The 22,587-nt window shown below is 46.2% G+C and overlaps 1 protein-coding gene across 1 annotated transcript in view; it reads left to right on the forward strand.

Annotated features, from left to right (window-relative positions):
- The window catches only part of fat1a (FAT atypical cadherin 1a), a 136,312-nt gene that overhangs the window by 77,731 nt on the left and 35,994 nt on the right, over positions 1-22,587 (forward strand). The window contains 6 exon segments of the mRNA XM_084318023.1: positions 8,356-8,631; positions 9,918-10,128; positions 12,422-16,495; positions 17,187-17,383; positions 18,160-18,313; positions 21,636-21,869. Coding sequence (XP_084174149.1) covers positions 8,356-8,631; positions 9,918-10,128; positions 12,422-16,495; positions 17,187-17,383; positions 18,160-18,313; positions 21,636-21,869 — 5,146 coding nt within the window.

A 22,587-nucleotide genomic window follows, 5' to 3' on the forward strand; every position in this document is an offset into this window, starting at 1 on the left:
AAATCGAATTAAAGCGGGTAATCAGTGCCGAGAGAGACCCAGCCCTAATGAATTGGCCTGCTTTCTTTCAGCCTGGGTAAAACAATACAGGAATTGATCTCTCGCACAGGACCAGTTCAGTTTGCTTTTCTGTGCCTTTGTGCTGTCAGCATGACGCTGTTGGTCTGTCGGGTGGTCTCTACTGTTGGTCTGTCAGGTCGTCTCTACGGTCTCTACTGTTGGTCTGTCAGGTCGTCTCTACGGTCTCTACTGTTGGTCTGTCAGGTCGTCTCTACGGTCTCTACTGTTGGTCTGTCAGGTCGTCTCTACGGTCTCTACTGTTGGTCTGTCAGGTCGTCTCTACGGTCTCTACTGTTGGTCTGTCGGATGGTCTCTACGGTCTCTACTGTTGGTCTGTCGGATGGTCTCTACGGTCTCTACTGTTGGTCTGTCAGGTCGTCTCTACGGTCTCTACTGTTGGTCTGTCGGATGGTCTCTACGGTCTCTACTGTTGGTCTGTCGGATGGTCTCTACGGTCTCTACTGTTGGTCTGTCGGATGGTCTCTACGGTCTCTACTGTTGGTCTGTCAGGTCGTCTCTACTGTCTCTACTGTTGGTCTGTCAGGTGGTCTCTACTGTCTCTACTGTTGGTCTGTCAGGTGGTCTCCACGGTCTCTACTGTCGGTCTGTCGGGTGGTCTCCACGGTCTCTACTGTTGGTCTGTCAGGTGGTCTCCACGGTCTCTACTGTCGGTCTGTCGGGTGGTCTCCACGGTCTCTACTGTCGGTCTGTCAGGTGGTCTCTACTGTCTCTACTGTTGGTCTGTCAGGTGGTCTCTACTGTTGGTCTGTCAGGTGGTCTCTACTGTCTCTACTGTTGGTCTGTCAGGTGGTCTCTACTGTTGGTCTGTCAGGTGGTCTCCACGGTCTCTACTGTTGGTCTGTCAGGTGGTCTCCACGGTCTCTACTGTCGGTCATTATTCATCTCCGCTCGCCACACGGCCGCCGTGGCTCCACGAAGGCTTCCTCCGGAGGATCAGCTGATCCAGACGAGGGCGGCACAGTATTATTCCAACATGGTGGCACCTCCCTCACAGCTATAGGAACTGTGCCAACGAGGCAGCCTGGGCATGCGGGGCCCTCCACCCTGCTCGCCCTTCGCCAGCTCCATCACACATCCTGCCCAGCCCTGCGGGGGCACCTCAAGCTGCTCTGCCCACAATCTGCTCCGCTCCCTCTTTCTCTCTCTCCTTTTATCACCGTCCACATTCTGTGCTGCTGCTCCTCTCTCTCTCTCTCTCTCTCTTGCTCTCTCTCTCTCTTTCTCTCTCTCTCTCTCTCTCTCTCTCTCTCTCTCTCTCTCTCTCTCTCTCTCCTCTCTCTCTCTCTCTCTCTCTCTCTCTTCCTCCTCTTGCTCTCTTTCTCTCTCTCTCTCTCTCTCCTCTCTCTCTCTCTCTCTCCTCTCTCTCTCTCTCTCTCTCTCTCTCTCTCTCTCTGTTATTGTTCATCAGCTTACACCAAAACATTAGATAAATCGAGTTAAGCAGGTCAAATCGTTCAAACAATAGATCATTTTTCTCACAAACATCATAATTACAAGCGTCCTCCATCAGAATACTCAGAACACATTATGAGATGCAGTACGTTGTTATTCAGTCCAGTCCCAGAGTGTTCAAGGAGAATAGAAAGCATCGCCCTCCTGTAACTATTAGTAAAAATAGGAGTAATATTAGTAATAATATTAGTCTGATCCAAAGGTACACAACGTCTCCCGTCCTTGGAGGGAAACTTCCACATATGTACATTCTTTAGAAAAAAGTCATCACTCATCTCAAAACCTCAATAAACGAGACTTGGAATCCTTCAATTGGGAGATTGAAGGTTTCATATATCTCTCTCTCGCTCACTCTCTACGCCACTCGCCACACTCTATATCACTCGCTCACGTTTAATTCTCCCCATCGCTTCCCTCTCTTCCCCTCTCGACAGTATCTCCTGAACTTCTCACACATTTTGTCCTCTGGCCCTCTTTCAGTTCGTCTCTTTTTTATCAGTATCTTTCTTTCCCTTTTAACCCTTTTGCCTCCATCTTTTCTATTCTGTCCTGCTCTGCCCCTCTTCTCTTCTTCTTCTCTTCTTCATCCTCCCTGCAGTTTTCTATATCTCCATCTGTCACGTCTACAGCTCCTTCTCTTTCCTCTTCGGCGCTCCCTGGGGAAGGTATCTTCTACAAAGGCTGAAGGGTTTTCTCTCCCGCACCGGCGTTCCTACCGCAGTCAGGCTGTATTAGGGTGTATGACGTTTCGGGGGCGACGTCCGTTTGAAGTGTTTCAGGGTGTTTCCTCCTGCGTCGGAACGGGTGGTGAGAGGAACATGGCTCTTCTTTGGTGTGCTTTCAAAATCGCATCATGAAATCATACATGGTGGATGGCTGTGGATAGTAGTGACCAGGTTTTTACATGGTGGATGGCTGTGGATAGTAGTGACCAGGTTTTTACATGGTGGATGGCTGTGGATAGTAGTGACCAGGTTTTTACATGGTGGATGGCTGTGAATAGATAGTAGTGACCAGGTTTTTACGTGGTGGATGGCTGTGGATAGATAGTAGTGACCAGGTTTTTACGTGGTGGATGGCTGTGGATAATAGTGACCAGGTTTTTACATGGCGGATGGCTGTGAATAGATAGTAGTGACCAGGTTTTTACGTGGTGGATGGCTGTGGATAATAGTGACCAGGTTTTTATATCGGGATGGCTGTGAATAGATAGTGACTAGGTTTTACATGGTGGATGGCTGTGAATATATAGTAGTGATCAGAATTTTACATGGTGTAGATAATATTAACCAGGGCTTTTGTCTTGTGACAGTGTTATCCGCCTTGGCCACCTTGTGAATAGCCCCCTTTTCACACTGTTATCTCAAGCTGGCCAGATTGAGACACATTGTCCAGCGTGTGTCTGTGTGTGTTTGTGTGTGCATATTTGTGTGTGTGTGTGTGTGTGTGTGTGTGTGTGTGTGTGTGTGTGTGTGTGTGTGTGTGTGTGTGTGTGTGTGTGTGTGTGTGTTTGTTTGTTTGTTTGTTTGCCCTACTCATTTCACTAGTAAGGTCCTGTACTTAGCCGACATTTGAACATGAGGCTCCTGTTTATCCGTTTCCTCACATAACACTTCCCAACAAATGACTAGTCGACTAGTAACACGTTGCCACAACCCCCCGCTGTTAGACGGGACCCGGCGAGCGACGCTGACATCACGGCACGCAACACATTGTGAGCGTTATCGCATTCTTCGTGTTTCAGTCTATTTTCGTCTCTTTTAACACCAGCGGGTCAGTTCTGATGTCTGGACAGACTTGGCAGAGAGACTGAGAGAGAGAGAGAGAGGGAGAGAGAGAGAGAGAGAGACTGAGAGAGAGAGAGAGAGGGAGAGAGAGAGAGAGAGAGAGAGAGAGAGAGAGAGAGAGAGAGAGAGAGAGAGAGAGAGAGAGACACAATCCGTCCTCTGCAACACCAAGCAGCTCAGGCTCGTCTCTCTGTGTTACTGTGTGGGACATCACCCCCTGGTGTCTGGTATGCAGGTGTTTAATCTGCGCTGATCCCTTTGTTCCCCATGTTTGGCCACGGTTAGAAGCCCCCTCACCGGTCCGGGACAGAGGGATGACATTCCAGCAGCTCTCTCCGTAATCCTCTGTCGGAAGTGCAGCAGACGAGAGGCTGCTGTTGATAAAACAAGCCCCCGTTTGGAATTTTACAGTTTTGGGGGCATGTGAGATGCTTTGTCGGTGGAAAGGGAAAAGAAGAACGCTAAAAAAAGCCACAGTTACTACTGCACTCTTCCTATCTGTGGGCTAATGTACATATCTGCAAAATAGAAAGACATTGGCAAGAGTGAGTTTACATGCCCAACAGAAAATGTGTGAAAGCCTGTGCCACACACAACAACGGTTTTCCTGACTCCCAGAGGCACCAGCAGCTTTAAGCTGAAAAAGATATGTAGAATATATATATATATTTCCCAGCCTCTGATCGGCAGGTGGTTTTGCACTGTAGGCCTATGTGTGTTTTGATGAGGAACGCGATGGTGCTGTTAGTTTTACGACGCAACCCCCGGCAACACCACTTGACAGGCCAAGATTGATCCGATTGGGCAAAAACGTCAGCTCCTTGCATCAGCAACCAATCAGATGATTTTTAGCCAAGCGGTGTTCAGGAAAACGAACAGATGCGCTTCCCCATCGCGTGATACAGCTCTGCTCTATTTCTGCTTGGCAGGTAAACTCACTCTTGCTAATAATCTCCAAAACTGAGTTTGATCTCTCTTTAAAATGTATACCGTAGGGCGGCCGGGTAGCGCAGCGGACTAAGCGTCTGTCTACCACTACAGAGCCAGTGGGATCGACTCCAGCTGCGGTGCCTCCGGCTTGGCCGGCCGTCCATACTAACACAATTGGCAGTGTCAGCGGGTGGGAAGCCGGCGTGGGTGGGTCCTGGTCGTTGTAAACAGCGACTCCTACAGTTCGGTCGGGGCGCCTGCACAGCAAGGGAAGGATCTGGGAGAGGTAGTGTGACCTTCCACACGTTACACTCTCCCAGTGAGAGTCCGCGCTGCCAGGTGAAAAGAAGCGGTGGGCTGACTACACATGTGTCGGAGGAAGCATGTGATAGTCTCCACCCTCCCAGACCGACGGTAGGGGTAGAGTGCGCAACGACCAGGAAGGGGAGTGGGAATTGGCATAACGACTAACATTGGGATGGGAGAAAAAAGCAAAAAAAGAAGGGGGGAAAGATAATACAGAAGAAAAAAAAATGTATACCGTGACTTGGATCTTATTCCAGTGCATTAGTAGAAGAAACCCTCCTCGTCACCAGTACCTTCAACTTGGACATGCTGCATATAACCATACTGAAAAATATCAACGCAAATCCTGAACTCATTTAGAATATTACTATAAAACGACCTGTAGACTAGCAACTAACATTTCTTTACCTTGATGTTTAACGATGAGTCTAGCGCTACTTAGTAAAATCTAAGTAAAATCTTAGTAGTCTACATGAACGTTTTTTAAGTAATTTATGTTAAGACTATGTGAACCTGGCGGTTAGGTGGCCGAGCGGAGATTGCGTTCGTCACCAGCCCCGGAGCTGTGAGCTCGATTCGCCTGTTCGAATCCAGCTCACAGCTCCGGGGTTGTCACCAGCTTGGCTGGCCGTCTGCACTGATACAATTGGCTGTATCAGAGGGTGGGAGAAGCTGGCGGGGTGGGTCCGGGTCGTTGTAAACAGCGACTCCTACAGTTCGGTCGGGGCGCCTGCTAAGCGCGGATTGGACGTGAGGGGGATAGTGTGGTCCTCCCACACGCTACGCCCTCTCAATGAGAATCCGCGCTGCCAGGTGAAAAGAAGCGGTGATTGGCTGGACGTGTGTCGGAGGAAGCACGTGGTAGCCTCCACTCTCCCAGATGATCTGACTGTGGGGGGTAAGTGCGCAGCGATCAGGAAGGGACTGGGAATTGGCATACGACTAACATTGGGATGGGAGAAAATCGGAGGAAAAATGGAGGGGGAAAAAGACCAATAAAAAAAAAAAGACTATGTGAACCTTATCCAAGTATTTTGACTCTAGTTTGGATTTTCAATATCCCTTTCACCTTCCTTCACAGACAGAGGTGTTTTTTTAAGCAAAGCATCTGGCACTTTATCACTGGGTCATTACCAGTCACCCCCGTAGCTCTCAGTTCCTCTAGAAGATGCATTAGGGTTGGGCCAACATTGATTTCCTGTTTTTGTTGTTGGCAGTGGCAAGTGACCATGCGGTTAAATATATCGCTTTTGCCATTATATGCATTGATCTGGTCTGTATCTACACAACGCCACTCATTACTTCAGAGGAAAATAGACAATAGTGTGTGGGCGAGAGGGTTTGAAGGGGCTAGATAGAGAGAGGGTGTGTTTGGGGGAGGGAGGGAGACAGAAATTAACGGTAGGGAGATCAGAATGTAAATGATATTTGACACTTGAGCTTTGTTCTCTTTGATCATTTAATTTTTTTTTTTAATATTATAACGTTTATTTGTACGTATTTGATTATTTATTAGCTCGTGTAAATCCCTCTTCAGGTGTTGTTTCCTGTCGGATTTGTCCCTAATTCTGACCCTTTCTCGCTCCATTTTAACCCTTTCACTACCACACTACCAAAATGGTTAACCCTTTCACTGCGACAGTACAGAAGGTTAACCATTTCACTGCCACACGACAAAGGGTTAACCCTTTCACTACCACACTACAGAGGGTTAACCATTTCACTGCCACACTACAGAATGTTAACCCTTTCACTACCACACTACAGACGGTTAACCCTTTCACTACCACACTACAACCTTCTGCAGTGTGGTAGTGAAAGGGGTAAAAAGCTCTTGGAATAGCCTCCCCTCCACACTGCAAATTAAGTGTGTCTTTCTTTCTTTTCTCCCTGTCTGTCTGTATCCCTCTCTATTGCAAGGCCGTGGAGCTCACACCTGAGTCTTTCACCTCGCTGTACTTCTATGATCGATGTGACAATACAATACAATTTGAATCGAGTCGTTCTTTCTTTCAAAGGCTTCACACGCGGCCTTCCAGTGTGGGGAGATGAGTTGCAAAGCAAGAAAGAAAGAAAATAGCGAGACAAGTCAAGTCAAGTCAAGTCAAGAGTTTTAATTGTCACGGCATACAAGTATACAATGAAATGCGGGTGGTCTTGCCCGCAACGATGTGCAATACAGTGGTACAACATATAATAGAATCCAATAAAAAAACAACATTGTGCAATAAACAGGTAACAGGTAACATGACGTGATAGAAACAAAGACAACCATCCATTGATTGATCTATTCAACAAAGACCTACGTTTTTTTTTGTTTGTTTGTTTGTTTGTTTACTCAAGGGATTATCTCTTGTTTAAATAAAACATTGTGATTCAGGGTTTTATTGTGATCCGAGTAAGATTACCAGAGGGCTGTCATGATTTATTCTTTATTTTAAGATTAGACACGCTTTTAGACAAGTGAAGCAGGCACTCTGACCCTTTCTCGCTCCAGTTTAACCCTTTCACTACCAAAGGGTTAACCCTTTCACTGCGACAATACATCAGGTTAACCCCTTTTCACCGCCACGCGACAAAGGGTTAACCCTTTCACTACCACACTACAGAAGGTTAACCCTTTCACTACCACACTACAGACCGTTCCGTCTGTAGTGTGGTAGTGAAAGGGTTAACCTTCTGCATTGTGGTAGTGAAAGGGTTAACACAAGGCTGATCTCTGATGTTTCACAACTACTGTTCTGTCTCCTTCCGCCTTGTTTAGCCAGTTCACGTTGCACGTCTTGAGTGATGAGTGGTTACATAATACACATCATGCCGTTGGGAATGCAGTGCCCATTCGGAATGGGCAGATTTCTTGGCCCCCGTTACTGCTGCTTGCAGCGTTCTCCGGAACCGCTCATCAAATCCAGTTCACCCTGAACACTGCGCTTTCTTGGACCCTCAGCGATACGCCCGCCAAGTGTGACGTCGATCAGATGAATGGTTATCGAGAAAACTGAAGGACAGACAGACATACAGAGATTCCGTCCATTTTAGTTAGATGCGGTGGAATTTTGTAATGCTTTTGAAGGCTAGAAAAGCAATTTAGGCAGAGGTGATGTAGAGGCAGACCTATTTGGCTTTAGATTTAGATTAGATTAGATTCAAGTTTATTGTCATTGCACAGGGTTCAAGTACAGAGGACAACAAAATTACGTTAGCGTCTAACCAGATTGCAAAGGCGCAGGCCCACGCTGGCCTTCGATTCACTTTGCATTCATGCAATTATAAACAAAAATGCCCATCCTTATAAACGGTGAGGAAAGGAAATTGGCCAAAGATGATTGAGTGTGTGAAATGTGGTGAGATTGGAACTTGAAACTGATGGATATAAAGCCAGCAAAAAGAAAGTTTACAGACTCACCATCCACGTTTTGTGGGAGGAGTCCCGGTAATACAGTGGAGAAATCTTGGCACCCAATGTGAACAGAAAGGCACCCAATGTGAACAGAAAGGCACCCAATGTGAACAGAAAAGGCTGCGGAAATATATAGACATGTATGTTTTTCAGAGAAGTAATTTGTCATTATTATCACAATGCATTTAACAAGCAAATGCATTTAACTCAATTGAGGGTTAGATTTCTCTCATATATTTTTAGTGTAAGATCAAGCTTATAAACAACCTTTTTTTCCCACAACCTTTTTTGTTCACATTTGCCTTGGGTGCCAATCATTCTCGAGGGCACTGTATATTTGTATGCACATAAAAAATGTAATCCTTAACCCATAATCCCCTCTTTGTGACTCCCGAACAGGTGCTCATCCGGGTCATAGACACCAACAACCACCGGCCGCAGTTCTCCCAGCCGCGGTACGAGGTGGACGTCCCGGAAGACACCGCGGCCGAGACGGAGGTGCTGCAGATCAGCGCCACGGACGAAGACGAGAAGAACAAGTTGACCTTCACGCTCTTGAGCAGCACCGACCCGTTCAGCCTCAGGAAGTTCCGTCTCGACCCGGGGACCGGCATCCTGTACACCGCCGAGGGCCTGGACCACGAGACCATGCGGCACCACACGCTCACCGTCATGGTACGGGTCGCCGGCGATATGGTGCAGGGGTTCTCGGAACTTTTTTTATACCACGAGCCCATTTTATTTAGGATTATTTTTTTGGCGACCCCACACTTATTAATGTATTGCGTCATTTCAACGTGGAATTAAGGAATATCAAAATAAAACGAACGTTGTTGAACTTGATCATGCATTTGTATTAGAACATTTTATTACAGCACTATGTTATCAATACACATTTATAAAACGAGGCATATTTAGCCAAAATATGTTGTCAGAGCATTAAAATATATATTGATTTAAAAAAAAAATTACATGCCAATGCACGACCCCACTGTCACCTACCCACGACCCCACTTTGGGTCGCGACCCGTAGTTTGAGAACCGCTGATATAATGGATGATGAACGTGTTTCATCACCGTGACATTTTGTGGGATTGACCGTATCTTTTCAATTAATTTAGAAATAATTACCGTAGCGCGTTTTGCCGCTCACGGCAATGCTTCGTATCGTTCATTGTGTGCGAGCCAAAGCGGTTCTCCGTTCTTGTTAACTAACAAAGATATCAGATTGTTGTTTAATTATCTTAAGTGGCTCCGTTACTCCTGTAGGACTTATCGTTGCCCAAATTAACTGTGATTAACGTCCCATCTGTGCTATATTCGATGAGTCCTGTGAGCTGCTATTTATGAGGATAGTTGTTATTTCCTCTCCACAATTTATTGATGCACAACTACTACCAGTCTACCATCTGGCCGAAGTTAAATCTGAGAATGCACAAATTCCACTAAATGAAAGCACAAACCATCATCGGGGTGTCATGGCAATTGATCATATTCACACAGCGGCCTGTCCACCCTGTTCCCACCTAAGGTTGGAACCTGAAATAAGAGCAAAATGGCCGCCGTGTGAATATGGTCAACGATCACTTTCCATAAAGAATGTAATTTGGTGATAATGAGTATATTTCACACATCCTACACAAAGCATATTTAACCCAACAGATGGTTTATATTGAATATAATTTTGTTGGCTCACATTTGTCATTTGTAACGCGTCTTATGGTGCCCATCAGAATCCCTTCTGGTCTCAACTTGAAGAGAGACCTGCAGCATATGAAGATACGCTTGTTTGTTTCATTACTTTTACTTTTTAAGATGTGATGAGGTTACTTTGTTAATCATGTTGGGCAAATAATTCTAATCCCTTTAAATCCCTCTTTGCTTTGCTCTCTCTCTCTCTCATTTTCTTCCACCTCTCCTTTCTCCGTCGACTACTCTCATTCTGTCTATTCCTTCCCTAGGTACGTGATCAGGACATCCCGGTCAAAAGGAACCTGGTGCGTGTCATTGTCAATGTGGAGGACACCAACGACAACGCCCCCTGGTTCATAGGTTCTCCGTACTCGGGCCGGGTGTTTGAGTCTGCTGCTATAGGCTCAGCTGTGCTCCAGATCACCGCCCTGGACAAAGACAAGGGCCAGAATGCAGAGATTGCCTACAGCATTGAATCAGGTACATTTCCCTCCACAGCTGTGCTAACATTGTGTCAACATGTCTCAGCTATAACTTTCCTTAGCGTACTCTGTGGATTGAATCAGACACAGCAAGGCCTTTTCATTGACAGGGTTCGCACAAGGTCCTTGAAGTGCTTAAAGTGCTTGATTTTTTACCAAAAAAAAGGCCTGGAATTCCTTGAAAACAGCCAATTTCCTTGAAATTCAAATCAACCATTCGCATTCAAAGTGTTCAAAGTTAAAAAAAATTCTGAATCAAGAAATATAATTGTTTTCATTTAAAGTGTAACTAATTGTCGGAAATTGGTTTTAAGTAGGGATGTCCGATATTATCGGCCGACCGATATTATCGGCCGATATCGGCAGTAAAATGTGATATCGGAAAATATCGGTATCGGTTTAAAAACAAAAAAAAACAATAACAATATTTGTTATATATATATCCAGTGAAATTATTAGTTACCTGAAATTATTCATTTTTTTGGACGGGGAAACCCTGCATATATCGGTATCGGTTGATATCGGTTGATATCGGTATCGGAAATTAACTCTTTAAATGCCATGCCTGGTTTTCCATTTTACCGCTTGAATGCCACCATCCGCGCCAATGTTAACGTTAATATCGCCTAATCTATGTTTTAAATTATGGCTATGTGTCTAATCTGCCCATCGCATTATCAAAGACTATTTTCCAGACAGTGCTGTGAAGGCAGATTGTTTTTTTATCGCGTCGTTGCCGTTTCAGAGCAGTTAGAAAAGCCCCCGTTTTGATATAAAAAACAGCCCATTCTGGAGCATTCTATGAAAATCGTCTTTTAGTGGAATATTCCACAACGTTGATATTCGTCGGCCTTTTTATGAATCGTTTTCAAATAAACGCTAGATGATCAATATTATACGTGCACGCACGCACATTACGGCCGCGCGAGGATAATCGCCTCGTTGATTTCCTCTCGGAGTTTTACAATGAAAACGAAAGAAGACATTTCACAAAACAGCTTATAACTTCATCAAACTTACTCCGATTATCCTACCACTGATAACACAGAGTCCTTACCTGACATCAGATGGTATCCAACTGGTATATTCCAATTCCTGATCACCATTCGAAAAAATCGATAAGTGTATGGATCCAACGCGACACAGTAGATCTCTATGATCCGGGGGGATCTGAGGCTCCAGAATGAACTGTGGTAACCCCGGCTGGATCAGTGAACTGGAAAATGTGGAGTACCGGATTTTTTTCCCCATTCATTTTCATTGAGTCCATTCCAAAATCACTTATGTCATCTGGGAGACGACAGGGGGCGCTTTTTTCCACAGTGATCGTCGGCGCCCCTCGGCTATACTCGGGTAGGCTCGGGTGATGCAATAATTTTTCAGATCGCAAAAAAAATAATAATAATAATAATTCCGAGAAATCTCGTGAGTGGCTAGCAACCACCTATAAAAAAACACGAGAAATCTCGTGAGTGGCACTGAAAGAGTTAAGAGTTGGACAATATCGGAATATCGGTATTGGTAAAAAAGCCAATATCGAGCATCCCTAGTTTTAAGCCATTAATATTGGATCCGATTTTTTTTTCTATAAAAGACAGAATTTAAAAGAAAAATAGTGCTTGGAAAAGTACTTGAAAGTCCTTAAATTTCATTTTGCAATGGCTGGGAACCCTGCATTGAGAACCATTGCGAAGCAGCTTGTTGTAAGTGTATGCGAGTCATCCCGTGTGCAGCGCTGTTGGGTATTGTTCATGAATGGCATACTTTGCAGAGAGTGGGAGGATGTTGAGAATTTGTCTGGTGGTTTGCACATTCGTGGGAGTCCAGCAGATGCCTCTGCTGGATTTCCCACCATTGTTTTCTCTGCCAATAAGCTGTGTTATGGGAGGGAAATACATGCAGGCTTTTAGCTGGGTTCTTTGTTTGATGACATAAAATTTTTCAGATAGTTGAGATGACTCAAGCTAATTGAATTGTAACTTCTTATGATGCGAGTCATATTTGATGTCGGGGTTCACTGACACATCGCAATACAGAGAGGGATTGCTGATTAGCTTTGGCAATGCAGGGATAAGACGCCTTTAATTGCATTTAGATGACTGCAGTTTTCACAATCCATACAAATGCTTATCAACGACCATAGCCTTTTGGTAGCAAGCGGGTTATGCTAATGAGACTCTGGTGCTCTCATGTTTTCTACAGATCTTCATTCATCAGGGGGCCAAATTGAAAATCAATGCCATAGCAACTGCATAAATACATATTTATTACTCTTTTTGTTTTACTTACAGGAAATGTTGCAAACTCGTTTGCCATCGATCCAGTCTTGGGAACAATTACAGTTGCCAAGGAGCTTGACCGAAGCAGCAAGAACCAGTTTGAAGTGATCGTAAAGGCATCTGATAAAGGAACACCTCCCCTGTCTGCCACAGCCACTGTGCACATCGTTGTTACCGTCTCTGACAACGCCGCCCCCAGATTCGCCGAAAGGGAGTTTTCTGCAGAAGTCAGCGAATCGGCCCATCCTGGAAGCTTCGTAAGCTTGGTCACGGTTGTCAGCCAATCGTCCGTCTTCTATCAGATCAGGGGTGGCAACGTCAATGCCATGTTTGACATAAACCCACACTCCGGAGTGGTCGTGGCCCAGAAAGCCCTGGACTACGAGACTGCCTCGGAGTACAGGCTCGTCATACAGAGCACCAACATGGCCGGGCTGGCCAGCAACGCCACCCTGCTGATCCACGTAAAGGACGAGAATGACAACGCCCCCGTCTTCCCCCAGAGGGAGTTCACAGGCATGGTCAGTGAGTCGGCCCCCGTCAACAGTGTTGTCCTGACCCTCGAGCACACCCCGCTGGTCATTCACGCCTCCGACGCCGACTGCGACCGCAACGCCATGCTGATCTATCAGATCGTAGAACCATTCGCCCACAACTACTTTGCCATTGACTCCAGCACAGGGGCCATCAGAACCACCACGGCTTTAGATTACGAAAGCAGGAGTGTTTTCCGTTTCACGGTCCAGGTCCACGACCTGGGAATGCCGCGCCTGTTTGCCGAGGTGGCCGCCAATGTGACCATAAAAGTCATCGACGTCAACGACTGCGCGCCGCTCTTCAGCCAAGAACTGTACGAGACAACTGTTATAGTGCCGACTTACAAAGGCGTGGAGGTTATCAAAGTCAACGCCACAGACTTGGACTCTGGGCCTAACTCTAAACTCTTCTTCTCCATCTCCGAGGGGAACATTGGAGATAAGTTCAAAATGGATCCCACCGGTGGCATGATCTCCATTCAGAACGTCACCCAGCTGAGGAGCAGGTACGAGCTGAAAGTCAGGGTTTCGGATGGAAGGTTTGCCAACTCTGCCTCGGTAAAAATCAACGTTAGGGAAAACGGGGAGAGCAGCCTCAAGTTCACTAGGGAGACCTACAAGGCCTATGTTGAGGAGAACTCCTCTGAGAAGAAAACACTGGTAGTCATCGCTGCCGTGGGGAGCCAGGTGAACGAGCCCCTCTTCTACACCATCCTGAACCCCGACAAGAGGTTCCAGATCAGCCGAACATCTGGGGTTCTCTCAAGTACTGGAATCCCATTTGACCGCGAGGAACGGGATACATTTGACATCGTTGTCGAGGTCACCAGGGAAGACGCGACCGCAGACGTGGCCCATGTGTTGGTAACCGTGACAGTGGAAGATGTGAACGACAACAAGCCCATATTTGTGAACCTGCCATATCACGCCCTGGTCCAAGTTGATGCAGAGGAAGGCCAGGCCATCCGACAGGTCACAGCGGTGGACAAAGACATAGGTCGCAATGCAGATATCTACTATCACCTGAAAGAACACCAGGACCACTTCCAAATCAGCCCGTCTGGAGAAATATCTGTCAAAAAGAAGTTTGAGAAAGAGTCACTGAACACGGACTTTGTCATTGTTGTTGTGGCCAGAGATAGTGGAGAACCAGATCTCTCTGCCGAAGTAGAGGTGCCCATAACTGTGGTGAATAAAGCTATGCCCGTGTTTGAGAAACCATTTTATAGCATTGAAATCCCCGAAAACATACAGTTACACACACCGGTTGTTCATGTCCAGGCAAATGACTCTGAAGGCCCCCGCATAGTATATACCATATCTGAGGGAGACCACTTCAAACAGTTTTCCATCAATTTCAACACAGGCGTTATACACGTGATTCAACCGCTAGACTTTGAGACACATCCGGCGTACAAGTTAAGTGTAAGAGCCACTGACTCTCTAACTGGAGCACACTCGCAAGTGTTCGTTGATATCATTCTAGAGGATGTAAATGATAACCCCCCTGTCTTCCTAACAAAGGCCTACAATGCCACTATTTCTGAGGCCTCGGTCATTGGCACATCGGTTTTGAGGGTTGACGCCAAAGACGCTGATACTGGAAACAACAAAGTCGTGTTCTATCAGTTGGTTGAGGAAAAGGGAAAGAGTTCAGACTACTTCACAATTGACCGCGACACCGGAGTCATTTGGACCGCTCAAATGCTTGATCACGAGGAAACCCAACAGCACAACTTGAGGGTTCGCGTTGTGGACGGAGGAGTCCCAGCTCTCTCCAGTGATGTCTCTGTGACCATATACATCACCGACCTGAATGACAATGCTCCGATGTTTATGGAGAATGTTTACGAGGCCACAGTCAGCGAATTGGCCTCTCGAGGGCACTTCATCACTCAAGTCCAGGCTTCTGACACTGATAGCTCAGACTCTGAGAAGTTGGAGTTCTCCATCCTCTCTGGCAACGAGGATCAGAATTTTGCCATGGATAAGAACACAGGTGCCATTGTTATCTCTAACCACCGTAGGCCACATATGCAGCCTCTGTACATCCTCAATGTTTCAGTGTCAGATGGCGTCTTTAGAAGCTCAGCCCTTGTCAACGTGACAGTTATCGGTGCCAACTTCCACAACCCAACCTTTCCTCAGGTGGACTATGTGGTGGAACTTGTGGAGAACTCCCCGGTTGGCACCTTGGTAGCAGAAGCTAAGGCCACAGATGATGATGAAGGCATGTATGGGGAGATAACGTACCATATTGTCAATGACTTTGCCAGAGACAAATTCTCTGTAGATGAAAATGGACATATTTACACACTAGAGAGCCTTGATCGTGAGAATGCCATTGAGAAGGTTATTCCCATTTCTCTCATCGCAAGAGACGGTGGGGGAAAAGTTGGCTTTTGTATTATCAATGTAATCCTGACAGACGTCAATGACAATGCCCCACAGTTTAGGGCAGTTGAGTACAAAGTCACTACTGCATCAGACGTGCCGAGGGGAACCAGTGTGGTGAAAGTTGCCGCTTCGGACATGGACGAGGGAAGCAATGCTGACATCACATATGCAATTGAGGCAGACGTTGAAAATGTTGAGGAGAACTTTGAAATCCACCCCCTAACCGGGGTCATTGTCACTAAAGAAAGCCTCATTGGACTTGAAAATGAGTTGTATGCATTCTATGTCAGGGCAAAGGATGGTGGGAACCCACCCAAGCAGTCTGTCGTCCAGGTTTACATTCGGATTGTGGCCCCAGAGGTGCCAGTTCCCAAATTCGCTGAGCCACAATATCGTTACACCATTGCCGAAGACCTGCCCATTGGCACAGAGATTGACGTCATTAAGGCAGAGAGTGAACAGCCGGTGGTTTACAGCCTTGTGAAGGGGAACACTGCGGAGAGCAACCAGGACTTGGTGTTCGTCGTGGACCCGGACACGGGGGCCTTGAAACTGGAGAAAAGTCTTGACCACGAGATGACCAAATGGTACCAGCTCACACTGCTAGCCCAGAGCCAACATGAGAATTTCGAGATTGTGGCATCTGTGTATGTAAACATCCAGGTGAAAGACCTCAACGACAACAAGCCCGTCTTTGAGTCCGATCCTTATGAGGCGGTCGTGGTGGAGAACCTACCGGGTGATACGTCGGTGATTCAAGTCAAAGCCACTGACCAGGACTCGGGCACCAATGGCCAAGTGGTTTACAGCCTTGACCCTAAGCAGACCTCACACGAGATATCCGAGCTGTTTGCCATCAATAGTGAAACTGGATGGGTAACCACCTTAAAGGAGTTGGACCGCGAGAAAATGAACATATACACCATTGCGGTTCTAGCCACAGACCGAGGGGACAAAGTCCAACTCGTCACCGGCACCAAAGTGGAGGTGACGGTGGCCGACGTGAACGACAACCCGCCCCGCTTCACCGCGGAAATCTACAAGGGCACAGTTAGTGAGGACGACCCGCCACCCAGCGGTGTCATCGCCATCCTGAGCACGATGGATGCCGATTCGGAGGACATCAATAAACAAGTCAACTACTTCATCACAGGTGGGCCGTTTCTCTTTTAACAATGCTGATGATCATTAGCAGGCTCAAAGAGTTTAACCCCCCTTCCCCACAACTCCTTTGTGTAACATTTTCGATAAACACAGCTTAAAGAGGATTAGCTGTCGAGACCATTTAATATGTTGATAATATCTGCTCTTTGAAACATTACACAGCCTCTGTAAGGAATCATCGACTCATCTGCCAAAACCCAAGGCAAATATATAGGTCATCAAAATACAGAGATGTATAATTATCTCTGTAATGCTTTGAAATTGACTGGTGCTAATTAGCAAGTGTGAATAACTATGCCAAGTCTAATGTCTAGAGATATGAGATATCGCCAGCGTTATCTCATTAGCACGCGTGTGTTTCTTTTTCTTTCCTGCTTAGCAAAATTGCCTGTGTACCCGGACCATACTTGGTTTTAGAAATATTAATGTGAAGTAATGAATTGTAATTCACGATAGTTGAGGTGTACTCATTCAGGTCGAAAAATCATTAATTGCGGCAATGGCCAGTAATATATAGAGCAGAGGACCTCTCTGGGCATCCTCTTTTCACACTTTTATTAAACGCTCTCTTGTTTTTAAACCTCAGACACGAACAGCAGTTCAAGCCCTTTCTACAAGCAGGGGGGCCTGTGTTGCTCGTCATTCTAAACCGCTTCTTTTTCCCCGTCCACTCTGAGCAGGAGGCGACCCACTGGGGCAATTTGCCATTGAGCACATACAGAGCGAGTGGAAGGTCTCTGTCAGGAAACCCCTGGACCGTGAGGAGAGGGACAATTACCTCCTGAACATCACCGCCACCGATGGTACATTCTCGGCCAAAGCCACCGTGGAGGTCAAGGTCCTGGATGCCAATGACAACAGCCCAGTGTGTGAGAAGGTAAAGCCCGTCTGCCATGCCACAAAAATGTTGCCTGTGTGGGTTGGCACCAACTAGAAGGGATAGGGGGGGGGGGGAATGGTGCACCGTGCATACGAGAGAAATAACGGAGGTGGGCGTTTGGGTCGTGTGGAGGTACAGGGACCCAGCGGTACTTCCCGCTTGGTCAGACGTTCCTGCGAACACTATTGGTCGGTGTTCGCGGGTGGGAAGCCAGTGAGGGTAATAAGTCCATTAGCCACTCTAGTCGGACTGGGCGCCTGTTCAGCAGGGAGGGGATCCTTGGGGAGATAGCATGAACCTCTGCGCCTGTTACTCTCTCCCACTGAAACGCCTCCCTGTGGAAAAGAAGCAGCAGGCGACTGCATGTATCAGAGGATAAATGGGGTAGTCTACAATCCTCCCCAGACTGACAGAGGGTAGCGCAACGACCAGGACTGTGACACACACAGGAAATTGGTATAATGACTAAATTGGAGTGAGAGAGGTTTGAAAGGTCACCAGCTGAGAAATGACCACTATTAAGAAAATGATGGGTAATTCTGCATTGAAAAGAAAAAGCTTTTTGTAACCCACTAATGCATTCTGATTGCGGACTGCAGTATATATATATAATGGAGGTAGAGTGATTATTATCACGTTTGCTCTCCTACCTCCACTCCTCCTTTTTCTGTTATTCACTTCTTCCACCCCCCTCCCCTCCACTTTCCTACTTAACCCTAACCCTACTTCTGTTCTCCTTCCGCTCACTCTTTATTTGTCCTCCCCGCCCACAGTCCCTGTACGTCGAGAGTGTCCCCGAAGACTCTCCCGCCGGAAGACTTATCCTCCAGGTCTCCACCACAGATGCCGACATCCGCTCCAATGCCCAGATATCCTACGAGCTCCAGGGAGCCGGAGCAGAGCTGTTCGCCATCGACCGCGACACAGGTGTGTGTGTGTGTGTGTGTGTGTGTGTGTGTGTGTGTGTGTGTGTGTGTGTGTGTGTGTGTGTGTATTGCGGTGAAGAGGTGGGGGGACAGGGGAGACATCTGCTCCCTCACTCACTCTTTGTATTCTCAAATGATAAACCAAAACCAAAAAGCTCTTGTCTACACCCTATAATCATAGTCAGACAGTAGGCTCCCCTGCTTCTACAAATAGCACTACAAACACTTTGTGTGCGCATGAATGAACGAGTGTGTGTTGTATATAGAAATCAATTGTTGAATTTGTTGAGTGTGTGTGCTGCTCACGTGGTTCCACTTCGACACTCTGTAGTGCACACCATCACCCGTTTGTGATGTTCTAAGACTCTAGGAGAACGGCGGTTTAACTTTAACTCCGGGGTTCTTGGCAGCGCCAGACGACACAGGTCTAAATATAACCGCTGTGGTGTCCATTTCTCGTCCTGGTGCATTTCCAGTTTCTAGAAGCCAGTATCTCCCATTATATTCCTAACATCCATCAAAAAAACAAACTCGCACAGACCTTCTTCTTAAAAGTGGTGGGGCTATTTTTGACGGCACGTTCTGGTGGCTGAGAGAAAAAAAACACTCCTGACTTTTAAAAGACAACTATCTTTACTGTTGTGCAGTAAAGTACCATTTGGTATATTCATCTTCATTCTTTTTACAATGATGGATTACTCCTCTCTGAAGCAGGAAGAACGCCTGTGTGAGTTTGTTTTTTTGACATATGAGTTGGGAATATAATTATTATACGAGTTGAGATGCTCACTTCTAGAAACGCAACAAGACGGGAAACGGGAGGAAGGAGATATTATGTAGAAGGCGCCACAGCAGTGTATGGACCAGTGCATCCTGATGCTGGCAATCAGCTGAAGGTAAAATAATGCTATTTATACGTCATGCTATAAGTATGTCACGGTCACATTGTAAAGTTGAGGTGACATTCACAGTTTTTTCCAGTGCCACGAACGGCTGCTTTTATGTTCAATGAGTTTTCATTCCTGGCATTTTGAAGGCTATTAGGAATATGAAAAAGGATTGTGTGGGAGGTGTGTCCTCCATTTACAAGTACACGTGCGCATATCCTCAGGCTGCCTTTTCGGTGTACACTGTTGTTCATGAGTGGGGTTAAATTCTCTCCCAAACATCGTTAGCCTTCCAATTTCAAACCACAAACTCACTGAGCCCAGATCTTCAGCAGGGCATGACTGCAGTCATGCATTCTGCACACACTCAGATTGAATTAGAATCCATCCCTAAAATGGTGGTGTGTACTTATTTTCCTTATATGTACGTGTGTGTGTGTGTGTGTGTGTGTGTGTGTGTGTGTGTGTGTGTGTGTGTGTGTGTGTGTGTGTGTGTGTGTGTGTGTGTGTGTGTGTGTGTGTGTGTGTGTGTGTGTGTGTGTACAATATTTGTGTGCATCATAATCATCTTTGGAGTGGGCAAAAGCATTTAGCTTGTACGCAGTTGATTTTAATTTGTATTTAAATTGACACGAAAAACTCTTATATCAGCCATGTCATGCTAGCTCACCAGTAAAGACAGTTATTCTGTCTGACGCCGCACTGGAGTATATATGAATTTAAACGATATTAAATATAGAAATAGATGCGTTCGTTAGAGAAAACAAATTTCAATAATATATGCCTTATTCTATGCGCACTTCCAGCCAGCCTTTATGCGAGAGATGCACTTAACATTTTGACAAGATAATCTCCCGATTCAGATATAATTTGATACAAACGGTTCCAAAGATATTTAACTTTTGTAGGCATATTTTCACTATACCAACAAAGTACTGGGTCCGTTGTCTCTTATTCGGAATGGATTTGGTACCAGCTGTCATTTCTGCTCGTCTCCTCTCCGACACTTGAGACAGAACGAAAAATAACAATAGGTACATACTAGAAATAAGCTTTTGAGTACATTCCAATCCCTCTCTATATAGTATAAATATATATAAAACTTTATACACTGTGTTATCTTCATTTTAAGGGTAAATAGGTTTTGCCGCTCCAGATTAATTTTATTTTGTGCAGGAGGGGGCAAAATGGCTCTTTTGATAGTAAAGGTGGCTGACCCCTGGCTTAAGGGGTTAACCACTGATCATTGACTCAACTTGAAAATAAACTAAACGGAAAATAAACTAAACGGAAAAATCAGGAGGCAAAACAACTATAATAAAAAAAAAAATAGCTTGTACTGTAGCATTTTCTAACAGAGCAAGGAACCGCAGTTGGCGCCACGGTATGAAAGCCCCTCTTTAACGGTCTAGTTCAGATGCTTTCTCGATCGCCCCACTGACCAGCGCTGAGAGAAACAAGCAAGTCAAAAGATACTGTCCAGCTGTCTCCTGGCTGACCTAAATGTTGAGCTCCTTGCACGCGTGCTACTGTTATGGGAGTGGGTATGGGAGATTCTCCGTTCCGTACCGACAAGTGCGATTATTGCCCACGAGGACAGCCGAGAGGGACGCAGCATCTTCCAGAAAGGCTGTGGTGGTGTTTGGCGGCCTCGCATCCCAGGACACTGCTAAGCTGCTCTTAGCCGCCAACTCATCTGTCCCCCCCTCTATCTCTCTCTATCACTCTCTCTCTATCACTCTCTCTCTCTCTCTCTCTCTCTCTCTCTCTCTCTCTCTCTCTCTCTCTCTCTCTCTCTCTCTCTCTCTCTCTATCACTCTCTCTCTCTCTCTCTCTCTATCACTCTCTCTCTCTCTCTCTCTCTCTCTCTCTCTCTCTCTCTCTCTCTCTCTCTGTTCTCCTCTCTCTTCCTTCAATTACTTATTTAGTCCCCCCGCTCCTTTCCCGAAACCCGTTAGCTTGTTTGGATGTGTTTTCAGTCACTAAGTAGGCGAGGGAGTTGGTGTGGTCTCTCCTCTCAACGCACACACATACACTATCGCACGCACGTGCATGTACATACACATGTACAGTACATACACACACACCCCAGACTTAGTCATCTGTGAGTAAAGTGCTACTTTTCAAAGCTCTAGACTGGGTTATGCTGTCGTACAAAAAAGTGTCCAGTAACTTGCATCCACCAGCCCCTCCTCCTCCTCTCCACCAACCCACCCACGCAGTTAAAATGCTTCTAGATTGTTTTTTTTTTTTTTATTTATTATTATTATTCTTCGAAAGAGCACAGAGTAGGTGGCAGATGACAATCCTCATACCACTTCTACGAATTTTGCTCCACTTAAAGAGGGCGACCTTGAAGCATCAATGCATGAGTGTGTGTATGTGTGTGTGTATAGTGTCTATGCCTTCCTCACACTTCCCTGTTCCCGCCCTCAGGGGAGCTGAAGACTCTGCAGCCTCTGGACCGCGAGGACCAGGAGGAGCACAGGTTCAAGGTGCGAGCACTGGACGGAGGCGGGCGCTACTGCGAGGTGGACGTCCAGATCACCGTGGAAGACGTCAACGACAACGTGCCTCAGTTCACCTTTGACCCCTACACCATCACCGTCTTTGAGAACACGGAGATCGGCACGTTTGTGGCAAAGCTGCTGGCGAGCGACGTCGACACTGGTGAGGAGTTTTTATATTTTTCCAAAAGCTAATACTCCTACTACGGCAATATGGAGATGTTATTGTTAATTTGGAAGTGGTTGGTTTATTCACTGTGACTGTGACCAGCTGCTGTATAGCTTGCTCTGTTGGTTGGTTGATTGGTTGGTTGGTCCACAAAAGTGTCCCCACCTCTACTGTCTTTCAGAGGCTGTAGCGCCGTAGCGGGCTCAGTTTTAATGTTGGAGTGAAGATGCTGGTGTCATATGAGACTACCGTAGGAATCCATTTAGAAGGAAATCAATGATTTGCATTTGGTTATAACCTATAGATATTAGTTTAAACTTGTTAAACTATAAACGCTGAGACAGACATCTCCCATGTACGTGTGTGTGTTCAAGTTAGACTGTACGAGAGGACAGACCGGGAGACTGAGGCTGAGGTTACACCTTTCGTATCATCTTCGTATTGTTTTCTTATGCGTATCGCCGCGACGTCGTGCGCCTGAGTCACACTTTCGTTTTTTTTTCGTTTTTGTCAGCCGAGCACACTGATGTAGTACACTGCCAAAGCAGTAGGTGGCAGTAGGTGGCAAACATGAAGGCAATTTCAACCAATCAGAACGAATGTGCCAATACACTTCCTGGTGGAAGCTCCAGCAAAGAAAATGTCAATAAGGCAGGCGCCTATGCCGCGCCACCATCTTGCTATTTTACTCAATGCAGCAATTCTTTTTTCA

The sequence above is a fragment of the Notolepis coatsorum genome (genome assembly GCF_963971535.1).
Source record: "Notolepis coatsorum genome assembly, chromosome: 7".
Lineage (NCBI taxonomy): Eukaryota > Metazoa > Chordata > Actinopteri > Aulopiformes > Paralepididae > Notolepis > Notolepis coatsorum.